Below are 26,589 nucleotides of genomic sequence, written 5' to 3' on the forward strand. Positions count from 1 at the left end.
ACAGGGGTGGAACGAACGGACAAATGAAATTATGCAACACACATCTGTATTGTGTAAATCTTCTATAGATCTACAGGTATCAAATCAAAAAGATCACACCAGTACACGTCACTGTTGCTGAGAAGCGAATGATTACACAATTACAAGGGCTAAAAATAGCGCACGTTCCGAGATGCATTAAAGTCTGTATGTCTAAGGTATCAAACGCAAATGGGTACCAAATGCGATATTTGTCTGTGCGTCCGGAGCTCTATAAATTGGTCGTAGTAAGGCGATATGCAGGATGAGGACACCGAAGGGGTTATAGGGTGACCTGAATGTGAAATAAAGTCCACCTGGTATAGATGGGGTTTAAACAATAGTATAATTCATAGCCTAGCGAATTGTCGCTGATATTCTTGTCCAAAGTCTACAGTACTGTAGTGTTGCTATGACTGCTGCTAAAAGTAGGGCACACATGAGGGAAAATGCAAAATAAATTTGCACAGAAAGTTGTTATCCTTAAACATACACTGAAACAATCACGCGTACAGTTACACACACACACACAATGACACACACACAATGACACACACGCATACATACACACACACACACACACACACAAACACACACGCACGTGCACGCGCGCACACACACACACACACACACGTACACACAAACACACGTATACTATGCACGTTATCAAAATCGTTTATAAGCATCCAATACCCCATACAGGCGGTTCCCAGCTACAGTAAAGTGTTGCCCTATATCATGATAAAGTCTCAACATACTCAGAGTCACTCCTAGCCCTCTGAACCTTGGAACTGTCGCCGTGGAAACAGAATATAGTCAGCCAAGCGTTCGGGAACATCTCATTTGGAACGATTGTCATTACAGGCTGGTTCACAAAGCTTATCGGTCTCAGGAACGTCTCTTGTTGACAAGACAATCGGTTCTACAACATCATGATATCTCTTAGTAACGTTAATAAGCTGTTGTCTAATTCTGCATTTACTGGATGATGCGTAGATTTTACGCTTCTTAAACCCCGACATTGATCTGCTAGGCTGGTAGAATGACGTCTACGCAGTGGAAAATTCTGGCCACAGACTGACGTAGAAAGAGGTCAGTGCAGCCAAGACGCAGCCGTATTTATTTAGCGGGAGATCACTGGGGACATCCCGCCCAAATCTCTCCCACTCGCCGTAGTCACGTGTTCCGCCCACCTGTTTGGTCAGGTTGCTGTAGTGTCGTCTGCGGCCGGGCTGTGCTCACCTCGCGCCTACTGTACCTCAGCGCGCCGTACGTGTACGTGGGTTCGCCGTCATGACGACATAATCACAGAGGAGCACTACTTGTCGGAGGGATGGGTGTTTCCGTGTCTCGCCGGATCGAAGCCCGGACCAGGCAGGTCCAGCAGGCGACGCAAGTGGTGGCGGCGTTTCGCGAGGCGTCCTCCGATGGAAGTAAGCAGTGGGCATCGCCGGTACCGCACGATGATGGTAGCCGGCGTGCGCCCGGTGAGTCGGACGGCCGAGAGGTGTCTTACACGGACACGTCCGCGGCATGGGCCATGCTTCAAACTGGGGTACCACCCAAGGACATTAACGTCGGCGCTTTGCCGAAAAAGACTATCCGTAACGTCAAGAACAACAAGCCCCGCGGCCGCAGCAACGGCAAAGTACACACCAGCACGCAATGGGACAACGGCGGTCACCAAGATAACACCATCGTCATCCCATACGAAACTACAGAACAGGTTAGATACTTAACTATGCATGATACGTAATCTGATACCATACACTTTCATCATATTTATATTTTACTTTTGGGGCGTACATAGACTACAGTGTGTTTATTTAATGACACTAATCCTCGCCGCATATAAACAACCGTATCATGATACATTATCGTGGCCAAACATTTGCATTACCCGTTGTGACAGACAACCTTTGCACTCACTCAGGACGGTATATAACGTTACATGTGTGTACAAGAACCCAGCACTGTACAATGGTATACGAACCTCATAACGTAATTTCCGATCTGTCAGTACCCGTGCATTGTATCATCATTCAAGAGAAACCAAATAAAGACAGAGAGATAACGCTCAGCAGAAGTTACGTGCGCAGAAAACAGCATGTTGGCCGCGGCTAGGCCGTCACTACAAACAAACTCGTGGATATAATTGGCACAATTAAAAACCGTGCCGCCCCGATAGAGATAACGCCCGCATACATTAACAGCAGGTGCTTTTATTATGGCAACAAGTATCGTTTTTCCCGTACAGTCCACCTGAACGCCGGACAGGGGCCGGTTTCGGGTAGACAACATTTTCACTTCGCACGCCTCCTTTTAGAATTATGCAGCGTTTCGTGGCTCATACATATGGAAAACTGCACAGAGTCGCGAACTTCCGATGTAATTCATCTCTTAGAATAATCTCGCTAAGTGCGAGAGCCAGAAGAGATCTGACGCTTGATGTGATTGACTGACTCTTGATGCGCGCGGGAGAGCGATAGATGTCAGGGGAGGGTGGTTTGCCTTCCCGTCAAGCCATGCGTGCCCCCCCTCGATCTGTGTATGCTCTGTCACGTTCAAAACATCACAAGAAATATCGGTCAAACAACCTGTACAGACAACGTGGAAGTGAACGTTTTGATAAAACGCCGATCTATCATTCAGATACATCTAGAAGTTTATTATATGAATTATAATCTACATATATCCCAGTTCTCTTCATGGTGTAATGGAAGAGAAGAAGAACTTTATTGCACGGCAATCGAACACGGTATGGCAACAACTATTGGACATAATACAAAATAAAAGTGTAGAGTAAAACTTAACATCATGATTACTAAAACAATTAGGGCTAGCATAAGTCTTTAGTATAGTGTTACAATCCAATCTAGAAGGGCTAATCATGAGTTTCGGGATTTTTTCTAGTTATAAATTAAAGCAGTCTTATATATATATATTTACCTATTTTGCATTGTAGGAGTTGTAGCATCTAATGATATATTCAAATCTGTCGGTAGCATCGAGATTCTTACAATCTGTTGTACTTAAAATGTGAATAGAGAAAAGACGACAACGCTGTTACATAGAAAAAACTAACGGAGTAATTCAAGAATGCGGAAATAATGCTGTTCAGGATATATCAGCCAGGAAAAGCTTCTTGGATGAAAATACCTTTCCTGACTCAAGACACCTACACCGCCAAGAGATACACCCTTAAAAGAAAGAGCAGATATGATTGTTTTTTAACATCCGCCATCTACAGGCATATCATATATAGATAACAAGTAGATATATATATACAGATATTACATTTTCGTTTCTCTTAACGTTAATTGTGTGATACTGTCCATTAATAACAAATCTCGACTTATTGAAATGTTTGAAACCGAATTCTAGCTCCAACTATCAAAAAAAACAGAGCCATCTTTTCTCAATCAAAATTCTGATCAAACATGATCATATTGCTGTCTAAAAAGCCTCGCTTAACTACATTTTAGACATGGAGGCGGTAGTAAGGCATTGTCAGGACATCCGCTTAATTAGATCTGCCGTCAGAAGTATATACAAGGCAGAGAAGTGACTCTCGGCCTCTGGCGATTCTTGATATTTAGGCCATGTTGATTTGATTATATGGATGACATCCTCCGCGGACCCCAAAACTAATGCGAGTGTGCGAAAAAAAAAAGTTTGGCGAAAATAAGTTGCCTTCATTATGAAATCTACGTGGTCAGGAAGGATGAACAAAACTAAACACACAATAAGTATGGTATACCGAAATATAGATTCTTCATTTTTGTTCTTTCTAAACAGACTTGATTATTTCTCACATTTATTCAGTTCTGATTCAGTAGAAGGATCCTGAATCTGATTCAGATTTTTATTAAGATATTTGTACCAAAATGACTTATCACCAGTTTTTCTAGTTATCACGTTTTTTTTAAATTGAATTTCTCATCAGAAATGAATAAATGTGAGAAATGATCAAGTCTCGCAAAACTTTTTCCTTGACTTCAGAATTGACTTTGGCATTCTACAACATTAGTATCCGTTTTCCAAAATATACATTTTTTTCCAATTTGCAGCATAAATTTTCTCATTTTGCAGCTGCTTTTTATGATTTACAGTATGGCCGAATTTTTATTTTTTATTTTCAATTTTTTTCTGGAAAACGGACGAAAATTGATGCGCGCGCGGACGTCATCCTTATAATCAAACAATCCTACATACAAACACACAAAAATTAAAAGTCCGCTGCAGTACTGTTGAAAAACGTAAGATGAACCATTTTCGAACTTGACATTCCTTTGCACAACCACTACACACCTACCGAAAATCATAAAGATTCATCGAAGCTTTCTTGAGTTATGCTCTTGACATACATACAGACCCACCCAACAGATGTCTCAACCGAAAACATAATCTTCTCCGAGTACTAGACAGTACTCGGCGAAGATAACAACATGGTCATACTGTACCTGCAGACTGTGATAACGCTCGAAACGGGTGTTCCGGACAGGGTGATAATTATCAACATGGACTCCAGGAGACTGCTCCTGGGTAATTCCGTGCATGTTGAGTAGAGATAAACGTGTTACAGAACGATGCTGGACGATATACACACCGCCCACGGCTACGCGTATATTTCTATTCTATTCTTTATTTTGGACATTTAAAAACAATACAGAGAAAGCAAAATACCTTATGATTGTGCTGGGGAAGGTTGAGACCATATGGTCAAATTCGAGTCCTTCCCGATGTTTCTCGGTATAACAAAGGATGAACGGTAATTAACTAAAGGCGAAGAAACAAAAAAGTCAATAACAACCAATTACCATAACAACTAAACGACAACAAATCAATAACTAACAATGAAAATTTCCACGAAAGTATAAGGTTTAAAAATAACAATATAGTATAGCGAGGATGGGGACATTACCAACACGAAAAGATCCTAGTTCTGTCATTACCATTATTTACATGGCCGTGTTTGAAGTGTGGGAACACTTCAGGGCAAAGGAAGATCGGAAAGGTCAATATATGGCAGGGAAAGTCATCAAAGGCCTCCGACGCCTAACATGTTTAGCGGTACGAAATGTTGTTTTGCGGCCCTGCTGTGCAAAATGTCTGTGAAGTCATATTTACTTGAAAAACGAAAAGACCCACGACTCTTTGTTACATTAAATCCCCTGGATCAAAAGGGCAGAGGTTCTAACCTCACTCGGGCAAGGTATAAGAGGTTGCTCTTGTCCTTTAGGATGGGGACGAAGATCTTTTAGCCTCTTAAGCTTGTACAGAGTTTCAGGCGCAAGCCTCAAACGTCAACGTGACACACTTATTGAAGCCGCATTGCACTTCCGCTAACTGCTTGAAAAAGTACCATGCTTTACCTGTATTGATTATGACTACTTAAGTCTACCACACATGGAACGGTTGTAGTCTCGTCCAGAAACACAGTCGATTCAATCAACCATCGTCTCACGCATATCCTGGTCTTCGGAAGCTCCAGAAGAGCTTGGTATATCAAATGTAAATCCATTAAACCTTCTTCCGTTATCCTGTCGGATATTCTTCAGAAGTAAGCTTCGCTGACGGACGCGTCCGGTGATGTTAATGTCGTTGGGTTATGATGTGTGTGCGTGCGTAACTCGAGAAGCTGTGGATGGGTCCTAATTATATTTTGTAGGCGGCTAGGGGTCAGGAAAATAAAGGTCAAGTTCTCTTCAGTGTTCCGGACATGCTGTGGTCGTGATCTTTGAGTGATAGATAGCTCCTTATTTCGTCCAAGAATTTGTAACGAGACTATGACTGAACCGACCATCGAAGAGGGTCTACGACAAGCGTTCTCATCACAAGACAGCCATGTTGTACGACATATTCACGACTATCGCAAGAATGCCCTCAATTTTGCTGCCGTATGCCCATCTCTATCATTGTGCTGGGTCCCGTTTGCACGCCTGACGCCTGAAGCCACCTCCCTACACATAGGAACCGAAGACTTAACATCCCCAATAAGCCTCTGTCCATTCATGAAAAAGATGGCCTCAATAGATTGCAAAATTGTCATTCTGAAGTTAGCTGCTGTGTTGCGCCGACGGGCGATTGATATGTAGATACAGATAAAGTACAACATGCATCAACATCTGTTGCTCTTTCTTAATTTGCGTCATACGGCTGTCTGTCTGTTGATTTGTTTGCAGCTTATTTTCCCCACTAGTTGAAGTCGATCATTGAACCAGAGCAAGAGTCAATCGTTTTATCCTGTACCTTTTCAAAAGATTAGCGTGGGTATGGATGGGGGATTACTGTCCCTGTACACAAGTGACAACAGGATTATCTACTTAACGGATCGGAGGCGGGCTTACTTGTGTATCTTCAAAGCAAATTTGTGAATGCTCCTTCACAAAAATAAACAAAAAAAGGACTAGCTCAGAGTAGAAGAAAATGATAAATTTCTCTAGGACATCTCTCAGTTAATGATACGTTTGCATAGTCTACTCCAGTTCCTGATATAAACGATATTTTGTGGAGGTTAAAAAAGATCTGCCTTGTGTTAAAACATGTAATTGATACTTCCACATAATTGAGAACTTTTTATTCGTGACGTCGCTAAAGCTGCAGCGATTACGCTACCTGGAAGAGATCTCTGTCCAAAAGACGGAATACAATGGCTTCGTATTTAAGGTCTTAGCTATTCTTATTTAAGGTCTTAGCTATTCGTATTTAAGGTCTTAGGTAAAATGCCCCCGTAACTGTACTTTGATTCGCCCTTTCTCTTAATTCATGTATAGGGAGATAATGCTTAATGCTCCCAACGCAGCTGTATACGTATGCATACCTAGGCCTCGGGACTTAGGATTATTCCGGTGCAACTCTTAACGACGGAACGGCTTGTGGTAGTTACCGCCACAGGCTTGTATTCCCACAAAATCTACCCTTTTATAAGCCTCATGAATAAATAGAGCGTTTCTGTAAAATGTGACCGGTAGAAACTGTGGAAACAGACTTATATGTTGAAATATAGTGAAAACGAGCCTTCTTGATTTTTCAGCGTCAGCGTTGTCCAATGATGGAGAACCGACCTAGATTAAGTCAGGAACAGGAAGCTAACCAACGTGCGTGTGCGTGTGTGTGTGTGTATTTCCACACTTATTTCCACATGCTGTGCACCTCGAGAACGCTGACAGGATTCCAGTTAGGTCAAACGTCCCAGAAAGTTCTCGTGATAAATTACTGTATTAAAGGAAACCCAAGCAATATTAGGGCTCGAAAATCGGAAAATTCAATTTATTCAGTCATTTCTATACATGATTAGTTCAAACAACACTATCACAATGTATAGCGACGTCCATCATGCAAAAATACGACGTCGTTGTGATGTGAGAACTCACTGAAAATCGTCTCCGGGTTTTTTGTTGGCTCGCGAAACTAAGGGAATCATCGTACGGCACGTTTTTGCGCGGTTTAAAAATTCTAAAAGTAACGAAAATGTGCTAGATAGTGTTATGGTAGTTAGTAAATGTTACTATCATAAAGATTTCAGCATTTTTTTTTACTTCCATATTTTAGGCCCTAATATCATTTCCCAGGCCTGATATACGCATGTCTGTTGCCTTATGGGAGCCAGTGGACAGATGCATAGATACAATCAAAGAGAAATTAACATCAATAAAGCAAGAAATTCAAGAAAACTCTAAGTATTGTACGTAAGTATGAGATCTATGGTGCGTACATGTATGTCTTTTGGCGCCCAGTAACACATCGAGCTGTGTCCTTTCATCTCTTTATATCGTCCGTTCCTATCTCAACCGCTTCCCTAAGGAAATTAAAGTAATTTCAGACCCTCAAGGACAAGGTCATATTCTACGCCCCGTCAAGGTCATTCGACCCTCTAGATCTCCGTGAGCCGTATGTTGTTATCGAGGTGTTATTATCGCAACGTTAGGTAGCAGGTGTTTCGAAGAGCCACCGAACAAGTCCTCAAGATTCGTCCAGCTGTTTCTTAAAGCTCTTAGCGGTTTCCAAGTTCTCTTCCTGCTTTCCAGACTGATCCTCTTGATATTTATAGGATCTTCATATCAAAGGGCGAGAACAAATAATGACTTTCGATCCCTTGCTATTTGCGTCACTACTGGTGTGTATCTTGTTTCAGCCTTGTCAGAAGCTGTACTTTGGTTGCTATGTGTGATGACGTTAACGTGTTGCTTTGAGACCAGTGAGCTGAGGGCTTCAGAATTTGCGCACATTTACACTGTACGCCTCTTGGTAATTTGAGATATTCAATAAACTGCATGGATTCGCAATGAATGAAAGGAGACGATGGCGATTTTTTGCACTCGTTGAGCTCAATAATGACGCGTGTTTTTGTGACTTGTTTTTATACGGGCTGGGAATCATTTGTATGTGTAGTGTAGACTAGTTTATTGGCCATTTCAACAACAACAAAGCGTACATGCCTCCTGTCAGCCGTATTGAGGGCTGAATTGCGAGGTAGTTTACATTCGGTAAAAGATTATACTTGCAAGTTTTGTAAACGACATATTAAAAGATTCAATGATAATAATCCAAATAAAAGAATCTTATTCAAATATAATTTTCCAAATAGTACTACATATATATGACATTAACTATCATAAAGTTAATTATAAAGGTTGTGTTAAAATTCTAAAGTCAAGTTCTAAGGTCTCCATAAGTAGATAGTTTAAAGTTTCCTATTTGCCTTCCTCGGCCCAACTATACTACTTCTGGTGTAACAGTTGCGTTGTGACGCAATTGACGCGTTACTGACGCGTTCCCTGGGTGGTCTGTTCTTACTGTTCTGGAATCCTTGCTTTTCCCCCAGCGTACATATGGCGTAACAGTTGCGTCGTGACGCAACTGACGTGTCACTGATGCGTGCCTTGGGTGGCCTGTTCTTACTGTTCTGGAATCCTTGCTTTTCCCCCAGCGTACATATGGCGTAACAGTTGCGTCGTGACGCAATTGACGTGTCACTGATGCGTGCCTTGGGTGGCCTGTTCTTACTGTTCTGGAATCCTTGCTTTTCCCCCAGCGTACATGTGGCGTAACAGTTGCGTCGTGACGCAATGGACACATTTAATCAAAATACAATTCACGTCAGCCATAACACTACCGTAGCTCTATAGGGTGTGTGTAGGCGTAATGGTTATAAGCCTTAGGGTGTTTGTGCGTTGTCCTGGCATAATGGTTAGGGCCCTGAATCCATAGGTGTTGGGTTCGTACCCCCTGGCATGCCAAGTGTGATCTTGTGCCCTTGGGAAAGGCACTTTACACGACTTTCCTCGCCCCACCTAGATGTAAAAATGGCTACCTGACTTCGGTTGGGGAGGTAAAAGGCGGTGGAAGGATGGGCCGGATGGGCCTTCCAATACCGTGCCCTAGACACAGTGGACAACAATGAAAATACTGCCCCGACGTCCTCAAATAGGCTATGGGACAACCTCTACTTTCTTTTAGGCGTAAAAACCAAATCATGTTAAGCAACGTAAGCATTGGAACAACGATCTTTTGTCGCATTGAATTATATCGTCATGCCCTCTATCTTTCACCAATAGCAGAAGATTAATCTATATATACACCATTTTGATTAATATCACCATCCTGACAGAGATGAAAAGGTTGTTGGGGGTGATTTGGAGGGCTTCTTTTTTTAGCGTTTTAGTTTGCTTACCATAAACCCATTAACAACGGCACAAGCATTTACATGTCATTAGTACGACTAGCATAAAGTACATTAGACCAAGGATTGATCGACGTACTACTTTGAAAAAAAAATGCATCACGATTTTACAATAAAAGTAAAACAAGTTATGCCGGAGCGTAACGTTGACGACGAAGATTAATACTTTTTATTACCCTATTAATTAGGCCTTCTTGATAATCTTATTTTGACACCATGCCAATTTCAATGCTGAAAGCGCTGAGTCAGATTTGTTAGAACTGAATTGTCTTTCACGATTAATGCTCTTTATTAATCCTATCAATTAGGCGTTCGTATTTTGATAACATGCCAATTATAATGTTGTTCGAGTCAGAAAGCGAGTCAGAAAGGTTACGACTGAATTATATTTCACGTGAGAGGTGAGGCGTGCTCTGCCCTTTCCTTATCTATCCCTTGCATGAACATAACCATGCAGTGGAATTGCCATCAGATATCCTCCCAGACATATACACTACCCTGTAGATCCTCTCGCTGCAGTTCTAATGCCTCGGGAAGCCATCACAATGTAGGGGAAAGCCGCACTCAGCTACAGAAATGAGTTAACATGACTAGGAGGGCATTCAATCCAGCGCACCCGTCGGATGCAATTTTCCCCGGCAAACGTTGTAACGTTGGGTAACCTAAATTCGGGATTTTTCCGATAATGGTTGACTGAAATCAATCTAGCAGAACAATAAAACATCCTTTTTTTCTATTATTCTGTCAGTATCATGTACTATCTTTGCACTAATCATATATATGGTAGATTTTGTCTCTAGTCTTGCTGACACCATAATATTTCAACTTAAAACTACCGTCCGCCGCACGCACAATTACGGTGCTGTCGGACAGGGGGGCACATTAATTCGGGAGAGAAGATTCGTCTTGAATATCTTACCGCTAATCACATTTTATACAGCAGCTATTCGTTCCATCCTTGGCTTGAGGAGAGTGCTATGGATATAGACGTGTCCAAGTAAAAAAAATACACGAAAAAACGGCCGTACCGCACACATCAGGCCAGTTAGGGAACAAGCCGTGTGTTGAGTCGGTAGAACTTCACTCAAAGTCGGCCCATCGTCATCATCGGGCAACGCGTAACGTTACATTATTCATGGCAAGTTAGCTGGATGCCGTAGCAATGGTAATACTACTATGTCCATGTGTTCCTTGTTGTGTTAGGAGCAAACTTTGAGGAAAATATCTTCCTCAGTCCACTATCACACGCAGCATTTAGACAAAAAAGTGTTCCTCACAAACCTTTGTCGTCTGCTTGACAACAGGATTCTGGTTAACAATATGGCGGCGGGAAAATACACGTGCCGTAGGTAGTAGCAACAGAGAGGAGTTTTGATGATTAATCACACTTAGAATCCAGTTGTAGGTTAGCAAAAGAGATTGTAATAAGTTGTCTTGTAAATAGTTGTGTTTAGCAGGAAGCGGATGTGACATTTTTCTTATAAACCAGCCGACAACCATGTTGTGTACTTCTCCCACGAAGCCCTCAGACTGTTCCAATAAGGGACGGAGAGTTTTTGACCTCGTCGCCTTATAATCCATGCTTATCGAAGCTTTTCAGACAGTGTTCTGAATACGTAAGTCTGTCAGGTTTGCATTTCTAGCGGTATTACTTATGTTGCATCTAGCACATATCCCTAAATACCACGTTTTCGAAAAATCCCGACTTTAAGTACCCCACGAATTTAGGTTACCCAACGTTACTTACCCTGTTGTCGGACTTGATAAAATACCTACTCCTACGGGGTAAGGAAAGACCAGACTGAATGGCTAAGCAATTTTAGAGTTGGAGGGGCCATGATGGGTGGTTTGCGAACGCTCATTTGATGTTTTAGAAGAAAATCGTTTATAGAAATTGTAACAAGACATAATTAGGTCCCTCAGGCAGTATACAAATTGCTGCATTTTGTAACTATGAAATCATTCCAACAAGCCAGGAGGAATTTTCAAATGCCAATGTATCATTCGGTTCGGAATAAGCTATTGCTACGGAATATAAGCTAAATGGAAGATAACGTCAAAAGAACATATAATGGAGTTATTTTCATTTTTTTTAAATCCGGTGACAAGCATCGGAGCAACAAGGAACAAATACCCAAATTGCAATATATATTCTGAGTATGTGAAAGAATGGGAAGGATGTGCAAAATACATTCATGGCCAAATATGTGACACTCGGCGTTAAAGGTAAGACATGTCATTCGAAGATGTTCGATTTTTTAAATACAAACACACAAAAAAGGCCTTATGATTCTACGAGGGATGTCCCTGTATAAGACTGGTAGCAGCCTCACAGTTGAGCTCCTGGTTCCAATTAGTTGGTAACTGGGAGACCCCGGTACAAATCCTGGGTCAGGACATTTCGGTTGGGGCTGCTCTCGTTTTTCGGACGGGACCTAAAATGGGGGTCCCGTATTCGAGGAGGTGCCTGGAGCACGCTAAAGGGGTTCAAAGTGCCAAGAAGCCTTCCAGGTAGAAATATACCCTGCCACAGAAATAGCGAGAAAATTTACTGACCTATGTACGAAGCAGAAACACTGTCACAAAAATCGTATATATGTTTTTAAAAAGGGACATGTTTTTTTATAAGGGGGCAAATTAAATCCACATATGTTTTGAAAATAGGGCCGTTTTTTTTAAATGGGGCAAATTAAATCCACATATGTTTTGAAAATGGCACATGTTTTTAAAAAGGGGGCAAATTAAATCCACATATGTTTTGAAAATGGCACATGTTTTTAAAAAGGGGGCAAATTAAATCCACATATGTTTTGAAAATAGGACATGGTTTTTCTTATGGGTCATATCTTTTAAAACAATATGCATCTTAAAAATAACCAAAATGAGAATATGAGACGAAAAAAAAACATACACCATTTTCATTTTGTACCGTGTATAAGTTTATTCCCCAATCCAGGAAACCCACCGGTTTGCAAAGTGGTGCTTTCAAAATGGTCTATCGTTTCCGATTTACCCCCCATTTTGATAGTGGTGCTTTCCAGTTACGCCGATTTCAAACTGGTCGATTTCAAACTGGTCGATTTCAAACTGGTCAATTTCAAACTCCAAACGGAAATGAAATGACGTAAGTCGGAAATGACGTAAGTCGACGCTCATCGCCAGAGAAGCCACCAAGTATCGGTGATCGCTGTTTACGTCCTTGTTTTCACCGTCTTGTACGCGTTTTCTGATCAGCTACGTGTCCCCAGGATATACCAGGTTTGTGTTGACTTTTTCACGTTGTAATAATTTTAGAGTTGCATGTTTAATCGGTACTTTATAGAATGTAAGTCGTAATGCAGCCGTATCGTTTGGAAGATTACAAAACTACGCAAATTGCGTGCCGAGCTAGCTATCGAGGAACTCTTCACTTTACGTTCTAACAACTTGAGACGATCAATGATATGATGTGTGGTTCAATTTTCGTTGATATGAATTGTTAAAATATACAAACTTGCGATAGTTTTGCTCCGTAGTCAGTGAGGGGAATGGGGAGGGGGGCGAACGGCCGGCGCAACCATGTGCAAGTTCGGACACGATTTTTGTAGTCTGATACGAACCCAGGAAGCCACAAAAATAAATTTGTGTTTCTTATTCTGTTTGTTAAGAGACCTTAGCGAGTATAAATTTGTATGATCGTGCATTAGTTTGAAAGGAATATCTATCCAGATTCCAGACGAAGATTAAAATTACTTGTCCTTGCTGGCTGGCATGTTTTTCTCAGGTTTGTAAAAATATGCATAGCGTGTAAATTTACCACGTATTATTCATAGTTTTTTAGACATTTTGAATAACGTACCTTGTTGCCACTGGGAATTGTTGTTATGTCCATTTGAACGCATTTTCCTTGTTTCTTACTAATAGTATGCTCCAGAGGATCGGCACTGTAGGGATTTTCCCAGCCCTTGCTGCATATACACAGCACCTATGAGTGCTATGACCATACAATGTAGCTGTTGATGCATCATGCTGTCTACACAAGGATGAATGTCATGCATATGCACATGCATGTGTCAAAGTCTTTCAACCAACGGTTGAACCAAGGATATGTATATAAATTATAATGTATTTGAAACAACACACATTGACAGTTTAGTGCTTTCTGAAGCAATGAAAACATGTTGATTTTCATCCCTGCTTGATACAAGTATCTGTAAGCACATCGAAGTATGTGTTCTTATTTAATATGTGTACCTGATATACCTGGTGCTTTATAATATTGTAGATAATTAAGTTTGATGTGAACAAAATTTTTGTATTTGCAAATGATTGTAGAATATTTTGTAAGTGTTGGATTCCTCAGGGTAAATGAATTGAATGAATAGCTAGTACATGTAAATGAAAATTGATCCATTTCATGTAATGTTTCACAACACTCAGTCTCTTTATAAGAAGCTATGATTCTTCAATCTAGTTGTATCTATGCAGTGAATGTTAGTGGGATGTTGTGTAGAGGTTCTCATGTATTTTTACTGTACGGACAAGCATGGTCTGTATGTCCTAATTGACGGGGAAAAAAATCACATGCAGATTGTACATTTTGTAGATTGTTCAATATTCATCCTTTGTCAGATGGCAAGGGTTTCTCCTCAAGTTCCTTTCTTACCTATTCTTATTATACTTATTCTTATTCAAAAATTCACCACTTTGTGTTTCAATATACATGTACGCTTTGGTCACTTTCAGTTTGTGACAGACTGTACATGTACATCCATCATTGTAGTATATGAATAGACCTTGGAGTGTATTTTCCATTCCCATTGAAGATGAAGATTGTGCTTAGTGAAGAACGCTGCTGTACCTTCAATGTACTGTGCAATGCAATGTACTAGTAGAGTAAAAGTTATCATCAATATGTAAGAAGAACTTGGGGGATTTCCCATGTGTCTCATATCAGTCGGACTGAGGCATGAAGTTGCAGGAAATGGATTTTTAATAATAATTACACTATAATAGTTAACATATTCTACGCAAAAGGCTACAACACTAATAGTATTTTTCTTGTGCAATAAAAACCTTACTTATATAAGAAAACCGTGGTTTCTTACATGCCTAAAGTTGAATCTTAGACAAGGCAATGATGTGAGGCTAAAATTGAAGGAAACATATTGTCAAAATACAGTAGTCAACACATCCTAGAAAGAACTACTGAAGTCAAACGCAGGGGTTGGAGGGGGAAGTTCCGAACACCAAACGTATGGTACATACCTTTATACTTATACTAGTTACAGTGTTCACTATCATGTATACACCTACTGAAATTGCATTGAAAAATTTGAATGTCTTCAGTTACACAAAAACAGTTAACATGTCCATGGAAGGTTGAAGCTGCTCCACAGACTTGTAGAATTTCGCTCCGAGTCAACAGTTCTTAGTGGCATCTGACTCCAGTCCTTGACTCGCAGATATGGCCCAGCCACTTTATTGCTGGCGTCCATAAAACTAGCAAAGAACAAAAAAAATATACACATATATTGATGAGCAACAGTGAAAGCTGATGAATAAATAAAATGTAACTAAATCGAAATGTTTTCATGTGCAAACTGGGATCAAATTATGTAGCATGTGTTCATGTTTGCCACGTTCATTACACAATTCTTTTCTCTCAAGAAATAGCCATACTGTTATCCTTAGATCATACACACAAATATTATAACATAATAAATCACAGCAACAAGGCATACACATACGAGGCTCAACCTTTCTACCATTCTTCTTTGTATATGTTTGAAGTTTCCCGTAAGAATGGCCAACTATCCTGGAAAGCAACACCGTTTCACCAGAAGGTCTAGATGTGTCCATTATGTAAGCACATGCACACAGATAAAACATTATTACTAGTAACAAATGGTGGTGTATACGCGTGGTGAACATGTATTCGTACGAGTTCATGCCCCCCTCCCCCATCTGGCGTCATTACAAAACACGCATTTCCAGTCGAATTTAATCATATTTATGAAACAAACAAGACTTTATATAGTCTGAATTCAACACAAACCTGGTATATCCTGGGGACACGTAGCTGATCAGAAAACGCGTACAAGACGGTGAAAACAAGGACGTAAACAGCGATCACCGATACTTGGTGGCTTCTCTGGCGATGAGCGTCGACTTACGTCATTTCCGACTTACGTCATTTCATTTCCGTTTGGAGTTTGAAATCGACCAGTTTGAAATCGACCAGTTTGAAATCGACCAGTTTGAAATCGGCGTAACTGGAAAGCACCACTATCAAAATGGGGGGTAAATCGGAAACGATAGACCATTTTGAAAGCACCACTTTGCAAACCGGTGGGTTTCCTGGATTGGGGAATAAACTTATACACGGTACAAAATGAAAATGGTGTATGTTTTTTTTTCGTCTCATATTCTCATTTTGGTTATTTTTAAGATGCATATTGTTTTAAAAGATATGACCCATAAGAAAAACCATGTCCTATTTTCAAAACATATGTGGATTTAATTTGCCCCCTTTTTAAAAACATGTGCCATTTTCAAAACATATGTGGATTTAATTTGCCCCCTTTTTAAAAACATGTGCCATTTTCAAAACATATGTGGATTTAATTTGCCCCATTTAAAAAAAAACGGCCCTATTTTCAAAACATATGTGGATTTAATTTGCCCCCTTATAAAAAAACATGTCCCTTTTTAAAAACATATATACGATTTTTGTGACAGTGTTTCTGCTTCGTACTATGTGTCTCTAGGCACTTTAACTTATATAAGGTGAACACAATGATCTACAGCCGCTCCCCCGCCATTTCTCTAGCCATTAATCTGAATGTGAACTGCGCCTTGGGTGTTTGAATCATGACACGTTCTAACGGTCTGTTTTATGTGTTTTCAGGTAGAGTCAGACGATCTGTGCTCGGTGTGCGGAGTCTACACTGGGAACGAGATCTATCCGTGCAGAGTCTGCTCCAAGGTAGGACATGCCGAGCCGAAAAGTAGCCCGTTATTCGCATTACAACGATTCGTCAGGCAAAATTGTCTGATTTAGAAACACGGCCAGAATCAACGTTGTGTGTACAATGATGTCGTTAGCTGAATACATTGAACTTTCTGAAAGTCCTAGGGAATAGTTTAATGTATGCAAATAGTGCATCTTACGGTATCCAACGTTTCAAAAATCCCTATTCGAATTTGATTATAATTGTGTTTCATTTAATAGAAGATCATAAAAAAAATCTAGAGATTTTGCAAGTCCTTTGACTGATAAACTCAATCTCCAGGAAGAAGTAGAATCAGTCTAGGAGAATGTGAAAGTACGTACAAAAGGTACCCCACTAAAAGACGTACACATACTAAATGCAGCAGTTGAGCACCTGGTTCTAATCGGTTGCTAACTGGGAGACCCCGGTTCAATTCTGGGTCAGGACATCTCGGTTGGGGCTTCTACCGTCTTTCGGAAGGGAGGCATAGTGGTAGTCCCGTGTTCGAGGAGGTGCCTCTAGCATGTTAAAGACGAAGGGCCCGCCCCCTCCCTGTAAAAATATACCCTGCTGTTGAAACAGCTAGGAAACTTGCTGCCCTATGTGCCACTAGGAACTGCAAGGGTCTGAACGAACGAACCACGTCGTTTTATCTGCGGGTACTACTATGAATGTTATATGTCTGTTCATATCTGAGAGACTCCAATGCAGTGCAGGCATCATAATTATTCCCATACGAGCCAATTTGACGTCATCAATTCAGAATGAATAGAGCCAAGGGGAGCAATTATGTACACAACTCTAGTCCTCTATGGTGTCAGCACAATGGTCTCCCGTGTTAACTGGTTAGTGTCGGGGTGTTTGAACTATAATGTCCTCTGAGGCACTTCCGTCAACGTATTTTCTACCGAAGCCAAATAATATGCCTTTGTGGCAGATCAAACGTCGACAATTTGCCCTCAAACTACCGCTTGATTCAATTGTAGTACATTTAATGCCAATGTTTGTGTGGAATAATATCACTAATAGAAGCAATAAAATATCTGCATCCGTATAACCTATAGGTACGGGTCCAAAATTCCAAAAATATCAATCCATCCGTATCTGTATATATCTAGCCAGTATAACTGCCCTTTGGCGTAACACACCAGCTTTGCAGGCACGCGACGCGGAAGCAGCTGGTTATATTCCACAGAATGACCTGTCACACCTAACCGTTGAACATGTAACATTATTATAGATGTGATCATCATAATCTTTGATTGATGATGCACGGAGCCTTGTGATTTTATAATGAAATGAAATCTAACATTATAACGTATGATGTACCATTGTCAATGGGGATATCCACAATAGGCATGACAATGTTATAACGTCAATGACATTAATCACTACCTTATACATTAGAAAAGGAATTCGAAAATCACATACTTACATGAAATATTGACAGTTTTTGACAATTTTGTTGGTTAATTGTATTTCATTCATAGTAAGCACGCTATATATCATCAGCGTTCTCAGCTAAATTCATTCTAAAAACGAGACATGATACTGATATATGTGTACGCAATTTGCAGTGTTATTATGTTCATGTAATACGTGTATTCAGTTAGTAGCTGTAGTACAAGTACAATAATACTCTATTGCAATTTCAACATATCAATCGATAATTGAAATAGGCATTTCATTTCCATACATCTTTGGATGATAACCAGTGAATATGAGGAACCAATACTGCGTGCGACAACCTAGAAAAAGATGAAAAGGAAACAGAAATAATGATAATAATGATAATAATAATCAGTTTCTTAATTGGCCCGTGTCCTGTGCGTGGGTTGTATCATTTCGTTCTGACTAACGTTACATCAAACTGGCTGTGAGGGTTAATTATGGATAGAGTAACTGAGTGATAGCTCCAGGCCATATTTTGGTCAGTTCCGTCCACATATCTGGTTCGGTCCATTGACTGCCACAATATATTCGTGCACTGAAGACACGTTTTAGCAAAGCTCTGTAGCAGAACGATAGGGTTGTCTGAAATAAAATGGCTTCACAGGGAGGTTTTAAAGCTTAGCTTGAAAGTTCATCTGTTTTCATTTTGAAGAAGGACATCTACAGATTATCATAACTGCAGTTTCACCAATACAAAGAATTGGATCTATCCAAATCTTTGGCTGCGCAACACCAGTAGTTATTAAGGTATCAATCCAACGCTTCTATGACGTCACTTTATGTGGATAACAGACACGAGAGTCTCTGAGGCCAAGGTCATAGGCAGAAAGGGCAACAGACGATCACATTGGACAAATGAGGCTTATGGATCATGACAATATATTCCAGTCATGAACCGAGATGGGGGGGCACATACTTAGTCACGATTGGGACCGCATTCTTCTCAGTGCAGCGCCACCTAGCATGCAGTGGGAAGTAGAGCTAGTCACCAGATACCAAAAGGACGAGGCCTTAGTAGCTGAATCCCTTTGGTTGTGTAACTAGGAAATGATTATCCGTATCTGTTTCCCATACAGGTGTACCATGAGATCTGTTTACAGAAGATCGGACAGTGCCAGGATAGAGATGCTCTAGCCCTATTGGTGCGAGCCAAGACCAACATTGGATGGAGCTGCCATGAATGTGTGAGTGATAACAGCATACATACTTTTAAGTTTCTTCCGTGAACAGATTCAGCATTGTAAATACCGCATCAACAACTTATTTTGGTATAACGAAATACGTTACATTTGGGACCGCATCTGTTAGCAGCGACACCTTGCTGCAGTGCGTATCAGAACCAATCAGAATTGCCCTGAGGAAGGTAACCGACGGTCACCGAAACGTCGGTCTTGAATATAAAACACATTGTTATCAGAGCTTTGTAATCCGTTGCGTTTATCTTTTATACAAGAGATATTGAAATAGAATCGAACATTGAATATACTTGAATGGTTGATGTCTAAGGCATTGTTCTGCGGTACTATTTGATTTTGATATTCGGGTCGGTGTTAAGGACATATGAGAACCGAGAACGTCCTCTAGTTTTGATGGACAACGTTATCGGTTTTAGGATGTGCGTGCGAAGCAAAAGAATGAATCACTGACGCATCGTACGCCATGTAGGCGCCAACGTACTCATATATCTGTTCATTTAGAAACACGAGATATCAAAAATCCATACGGATGGCGAGAATCACAGGGCCGTTCCTCAGAACAAGAAAACAAATCATATAACGACGACTTCAGTACAGTAAAGGCATCAAAAGAAACATGGTAGAAGTGAATAACTTACGTGAGTTAAGAGAGATTTTGTGAGGCATACATGTGACGTGTTTGGTTTTGTCTCCAGGAAACCCTAGGTCCCCTTCTAACAGAGGAGGAAATGCAAGATTTGATAGATGCCTTCGAGAGATGCGACATCAACAAAGGTGACCGTTACGTCAGACGTTTTGTTTGTTTTGTACCCAGTGCCGAAATAGGTGCACTTAGTAAGTTTACCCGTCAAAATATTAAGAATAGTTTATGCACAATTGAAATAGTTTGCGCTATTGTCTTGGTACTCCAGAGTCATGTTGTGTGTTTTATTTTCCTTTTACGTTGTTTGTATGGTTCGTATCTATGGTTTCCAAAGGGTCAACAGGATAAAGAAACGGCGGGCGGAATTGACTTCCTGGCACTTTTGATCAATGACTGACGTCACTTGAAGGTCACGTGACCCATGCGGTTGGGCATTTTCTGTCGAAAACAGACCTCATTCCTCCTCATTCCAGATACCGCCGCCATTTTGAACTTCCATAGGACCGTACCTTGTAAGATTGTAAGAACGAGGCCGGAGCTGGTGCTCCCTACTTGTAAAGCTTGTACATGTATTATGTATAGGTATGCTACCTTTGGTGGTACGTTTTGGCCCTCTACGTTATTGTATTTGAACAACGCGTAATCTCTTAATTATGTTAGCTATCAACACGCGTGCTTTCCTGCTACTGTAACTTTTGTTGCTCCGCCACTTTGCAGATTCCTCGCTATCTCTAGATGAATATCTGAACTACAGACAAAAGGCGATGGAAGATTTTGACATCCGCTTGAGCGAGGAGGAACTTGACCGGGAGAGGGCGAAGTTCAAGGTCATGGATGTTAACCAAACGGGCACCTTGGATTGGTGGGAGTTCCTCAACTTTGAGGCTGTCCGCAAGCTTGGCAGAAGAAGTAAGGTACGTCACAAAGATATAAATTTTCTTATCAATTCCGTATAAAAACTGGCCACTCTGTGGATGATTCCTTTACCAGACAGATCATTTCTTAATAAGCAAACTCTAGTTGATGCTAAGGAATCGATTAGCTCCCGTTGTCTGAGTACAAGAGCTAATGATATGGCTCGCAGGGAACGAAAGAATGCACAATCCAATCCTAAACAGAAAAGGAGACCTACGTGTCCAACTTGACGTCTAGCCCTACCACCCCGCGATCCAACTTTTAGCTCCTGTACTCAAACAACGGGAGCTAATGGACTCTTTAGCATCAAATAACTTTGTTTTGACTTTGTCTAACTTTTTTTCCTTATGGACTTCATAAAATCTGTCTTCAATTTATCAATTCATATCAATTCATAGTTTTTGCTTGAAACCTATATAGTGAACCAGACATCTCTTCCAGTCACTGAATAAAGGTAGTGGATCCCACTTGAAACGTCTGACCGTTTTTAAAATGTACACAGTTGCTGGAGTAACTGTAGTCTGTATCACGCAAACTCCAGCTGTCCGGGGGTTTCTCTCCCCTCCCCGCGGAGTTTGTGCGCGTCTCTCTCTAAGGCTGGGGAGCCGTTATCAAAAATGGTAACACCAATCATAGGGCAGGATTTCAGCTAGGCTCCCATTGCCATAGAAACCACCTTGTTATCCTGTCTGTTAGCTGTCACACAGGCAGACGGGGAGAAAGGGATGGGAAATGAGATCCAGATGTTGGGAGGGTGAGAAATGAGATGTATCCAAGCCGGTTAAATGGGATTTTAAACCTACTTAGTTTATCTGTTCCTTTAGAGGCAGACAATGTCAGTTTCTCCCACATCAAAAACCAAGTTTGAAAATCCAACAAGAAAAGACTTGACTGCCGAAAAGTGTTGAAAGTACAGAGAAACGGCCTGTGAAACTCTATTCCTACCACCTGCAGATCAGACAGCCGTTACAGGCGGCGGGCGGACACGGGGCTTGGTTGAAACCAGGCTAGAGTAACTGTTACCTTGCGCAAATCTCTAATTTGTGTTTACCATCTTCGGTTGTAGAACACATTGGTGCGCCTTCTCTCTCCTAAGGAGATTGACATGGCAAGACAAACGTTTCACGCCTTCGATGTGAACAACGACGGGAGAATCACGGAGTTCGAGGCCAGGGAGACCTACAGTAGATGGTTTGCACGCTTCGTAAAAAAGGAGACCGGTGGTGACGGGTAACTAACAGTAACTCCTCTGTGTGCTGTGCTGTGTTGTGTTGTGTTGTGCTATGTAATCTCCAAGCAGATCTATAGGTTGCATTAAGACCGTATCAAACTGGTAGAGGAAGTACGTTTCGCAACCCAAGCATTATTTTTACAAGCTCCTTCTTCCAGTTGGATACGGTCTTTGCAATCCATTGGGTCTGGTTGGAGACTAGTGCTATGCTGTTCTATGTTGTGCTGTGCTATCTTCGCTGATGACGTTTCGGTGTCTGACAGACACCTTCATCAGAGCTTCTGACTGGAGTACTGCTTCTCACCGCTTCTAACCGCTTCTCAAGTAGCCGAAGTAGGTGGCGCTTTTGCGGTGAGAGCACAATCCCAAACGTGGCTACGTTTGTATCCCCCCTCGTCCCGGTTTATCACTGGTGTTGACTTCCTCATTCAGACGGCTTTCTTGATCCTTAGCCAAGTTTGGGATTGTGCTCTTACCACAAAAGCGCCACCTACTACGGCTACTTATAGCGCTAGCGGTGAGAAGCAGTACTCCAGTCAGAAGCTCTGAGGAAGGTGTCTGACAGACACCGAAACGTCAGCAGTTGAGAAGTACTGTTCTACCAACCTGATTAAATTATTTTCGGCTATCTTAGCTGTTCTCAGGCTGCTATGTTTTGGTATGTTCTGGGAATGTAAAGGGGTATAACACAACATCGGAAACATTTAGCTGGCCGACGGTAAAGAAGAAAAAAACATTAACTCATCAGCAACCGTCATCAGGTCCAAATTGACTGTGCTACTCCTTGCCGCAGGGCGGCGTTGTGGCAAGGTTGCGGTCCATAACGTGACTACATCTATATCCCCACCCCCTATCTTGTGTCCTGTTGGACTTTGCTACTTTAAGACATGTACACGTCTAGTCATTCAAAGGTTGGAAATACTTGATCATTATGGTACTTCTGCTCTGTTATTGTCATTCACATTCACATTCACCATTTTCTTATGACTGTTCTTCTAGATCTATGGGCAGTTTGTCGCTCTCTTTCGGTGGTATTTCCTTCATATTCGTATTAATTCGCACTCATCGCGCCACCAAAAATTACTCACTTTTATCATAATGCCTTTACAGCTGCCAAACAAACGTATAAACTCACGGTGTAAACACAAAACATACATTAAGTGTTTTCAGGTCAAAGCTTGTTATCAAGGTTAGCCGAGACATGTATGTAAAAGATGCTGCCTTTATAATTAGAGCTGAAATTATAAAATGTCAAAACCGTTAGAGGAGAGTTCCATTTGCGTCATATTGTCACGATGATTTGATCGCTGCTTTGGCAGTTACATGTAAGTTTTAATGAAGGATGGCAGATTATGACAGCGTGTTATTTTGATGATGCTTGTGACATATACGTATTACTCATGGGATAAGGTTGAACTGAATAATTAACAGCCAATTCGGTCAACCGTCCCGTAAGGCGTTTCAACATTGAAAGGTTACGTCCATCAACACTTCAATGTGTTGCCCGGTCGACCTTAATCAGTTTATCTTCTGCTTTCAAGTAACCAATGGCGTGGGGTGATGTATTAATGTTTGGTACAGGCATGCCGCAACAATATTTTAACAAACAAAAAGGATAAAACAACCATCTGATGTGGTAGATATATAGCTCTATTTTCGTTATCGGGCGTCATTTCCCCACAATGCGTTACTGATTGACGGCAAACTTCAAGGGCAAAGTTGCAGTTTGCACCCTACTCTGGTGCCGATACGTTTTGGAACAGCCTAGCCAATCAGGGGCCCGCGCCGTGGCGCGAAAGTTTTGTTGCACAACCAATCAGGCCTGCTGATGGATTACCGGCCGCGGTTTTCTTTTCAAATGTTCGGGAAGGAGTGTCCTTGTATTTCCATCATATAGACTGGCTTATTAATTCATATCAACATGGCGCACATGCCTCATTACCATCGCTTTGAATGCGACATGTCAAAACATTGTGATTCAATAAAATCATTCGAAGTACTTACAATAGTATTTGATAAAGATATGGTTTTCAAAACGGCACTGTATATATGCATTATTAGCTGTCGTGGCCTTAGTCAAAAAGTGTATTCAATACATGTGTCTAACCAGTTAGGTTCAAGAGTCTCTCTTTAATTGTGTCTTTTAATCCCCTAAATCAAATTAAACAGTGTGAAAACATCATTAGATATGAGGAATTGGCAATTATCTTTGACGACATCTTATCCTTCTCCCTGCTGCCTAACTCTGTAACCTATATGGGATTGGGTGTCAAACGGCTACTTCAGTGTGCTAAAGGTTAAATGTTCATGCCTTTTTATATTTGCCCAATCAGGCCTGAGCGACAGAAGGCCCCTACACTGGATCTTCATGTCGACACGAATGCCCGGATGTTGATGGACGCGGACACAAAATCTACAGGGTAAGAGTTTCATTACATCATAGCTTAAAAACAACCAGTCTTAGCGTAGGCCCATACATAATAAAATACGACAAATTGAAAAATACTGTACATAAGATCCACACTATACATAAATAACTGTCATAAACTTTTATCTATACATTGTTGTTCAAAAGTTTGACTATATGTAGCAGGGGACTGCTTATGTCATCAAGTGTGTTGAAATCTGTTGGCATTTAGCAAAGAATAAATTGTGAATAACGTATGACGTAGGACATCATCTATTTAACGATTCTACGCCATGTTGCTGCTGCTATAAAATAGTTACTGTTGATCATGAGCGCCCTCTAGCGATCATTGTATTCAGTTCAATGTGAGAGCCGCCCTTTGATGTACATGTACATGTAGTAAGTATGATGAATCGGGTGGATTTTAGTACCCTAGCTTTGGCACACGGCTCTTTGCAACTCCTTGCGATAATTTTATAGATGACGGCTCTTATATAAAATGTAAATGTGGTTGTGAATAAAAATAGATGCTATTTAGTCATTCAGTTTCAGACAGCAACCTGATGAAATTTAATTATTCACGGAACATAGAACCTTGTTTAAATATTCGTTTTTTAACCTTCTCAGGACCGTGATGTGGATGGACTTCCTCCGTGACCAGGCCTTGTACATCCTGGCAGCCCGGCCGAACCTTCCGAACTTTCCACCGGTCAAACAGGCGTGGGGGGCCAGCAAAAGATGAGCAACCCCGCGTACTATCCTGTAGCATGACATCGTAAATACTGTACATGCAGAAATGTTCGTGGTGGTTTTATATTCGCAGTTTTCGCAGTGAACTCTTTACTCTTCAAACCATCGCGAAAAGCCGTTCCATTGTGTGACTGTAGCGCTACTATATTGTTTCAAACGCGAACTCAAAACCACCGCGAACACTCCATTTTCTCCCTACCGCGAAATTAAATTCCCGTGAACATTTCTGTATTTACAGTAGTATCTAAACGCAAACGTACTTCAGGGGGTGCACACATATTGCTATTCATTATCCTTAAAATTCAGTGATGAAAATTCATATTTAACAGCCGTACTCAGTTATCCAATGACATTACAGTTTGGGGTAAAATACATACCTTTTTAGTCAATGTTATGTTGGTCAATCATATTGATTACGTATAACTGAGTCTACAAAACAGCAGTCTGGCGTATGGATATTAGTAGTGAACTGTGGAAACTGTATCCACAAAGTAGTTCACATCATGATTTCCTATGATTCCAATGGGAACTGATTGTAACGTTATCAACACATATCGCTATGTAAATGCAGTATGATTGACGTGAACTGCTGTTAAGCCTTTACTTAGCTTTGCTACTTAATTCTGATTAGTAGCTACAATAAAGTCCCTGTCACACATTCAGGGCTTCCCACGACTTTGCTTTCTACTACTCCCCATCCAAAGTCAGTGCCTAGGTTGGGAGTAGCCTGGAATCCACCCAGTCTTTCTCCAGTTCGTTCCTTTGATGATCTAAGAAAAATATGACTTTCCCTGAGTTTGATTTGTCAAAATTCATAGTCATCTGTCGCAACTCCCAACCACAGATGACGCTGTTCACGACTTACTAGTACTCCCAATCATGGTCTGGATAAGGTCGGTAAACCGTGGCGGCTGGCTATGTGTGACAGGGGCCAGAATACGTCATGCTTTAGTCATTGTGGGGGATATTCCATCCTCTGAACTTAGACGATGTTGTATATTGTGTAAAATAAATCGTTCGCTTAAAACAAAAATTCTGTCGAGTTGCCAAATATTGAGGTGTTCTATCAAAGTTGTACAGCATTGGAAATGGCAACGCTGTTCTGTGGCCTTGATATATTGTGTGGGCATGTATGTAAAATAGAAACAGCTGTCACTGAAGCCATATGTTGTTCATTTGTGTGCCAACACTATAAATACAGAAACGATGTTATTTTGTAACATAATAGACGAAGTGAAAGTGAATAGAAAATATGATATTCAAATCTGTTGTAATATATGCTTCAAAATACATATTCCGGTTAAAATCATTATGCGTT

At 40.9% G+C, this 26,589-nt stretch overlaps 1 protein-coding gene and 2 long non-coding RNA genes across 4 annotated transcripts; 2 read left to right on the plus strand and 1 right to left on the minus strand.

The window, feature by feature from the left end:
* Positions 1–721: 721 nt before the first annotated feature.
* On the plus strand, positions 722–26,580 carry LOC136446756 (PHD finger protein 24-like). Of its 2 annotated transcripts, none has more exons than XM_066445304.1 (8): positions 722–1,744; positions 16,593–16,670; positions 19,206–19,313; positions 20,021–20,099; positions 20,686–20,882; positions 21,950–22,074; positions 24,448–24,534; positions 25,149–26,580. In XM_066445304.1, exons 1-8 carry the CDS (start codon positions 1,352–1,354, stop codon positions 25,261–25,263), a joined length of 1,182 nt encoding a protein of 393 aa, XP_066301401.1. In that variant the 5' UTR covers positions 722–1,351; the 3' UTR covers positions 25,264–26,580. The 2 variants fall into 2 exon arrangements, with proteins under 2 accessions (XP_066301401.1, XP_066301399.1); XM_066445302.1 differs by having other exon boundaries at positions 723–1,744; positions 21,950–22,113.
* On the plus strand, positions 12,267–14,776 carry LOC136446757 (uncharacterized). Its single transcript, XR_010757647.1, has 2 exons — positions 12,267–12,961; positions 13,607–14,776. It is a non-coding gene; the product is annotated as an uncharacterized lncRNA (long non-coding RNA).
* On the minus strand, positions 14,658–16,444 carry LOC136446758 (uncharacterized). Its single transcript, XR_010757648.1, has 2 exons — positions 15,741–16,444; positions 14,658–15,184 (listed from the first exon to the last, which is right to left on the minus strand). It is a non-coding gene; the product is annotated as an uncharacterized lncRNA (long non-coding RNA).
* Positions 26,581–26,589: the final 9 nt, after the last annotated feature.

Source organism: Branchiostoma lanceolatum, chromosome 13 (assembly GCF_035083965.1).
Source record: "Branchiostoma lanceolatum isolate klBraLanc5 chromosome 13, klBraLanc5.hap2, whole genome shotgun sequence".
Classification (NCBI taxonomy): domain Eukaryota; kingdom Metazoa; phylum Chordata; class Leptocardii; order Amphioxiformes; family Branchiostomatidae; genus Branchiostoma; species Branchiostoma lanceolatum.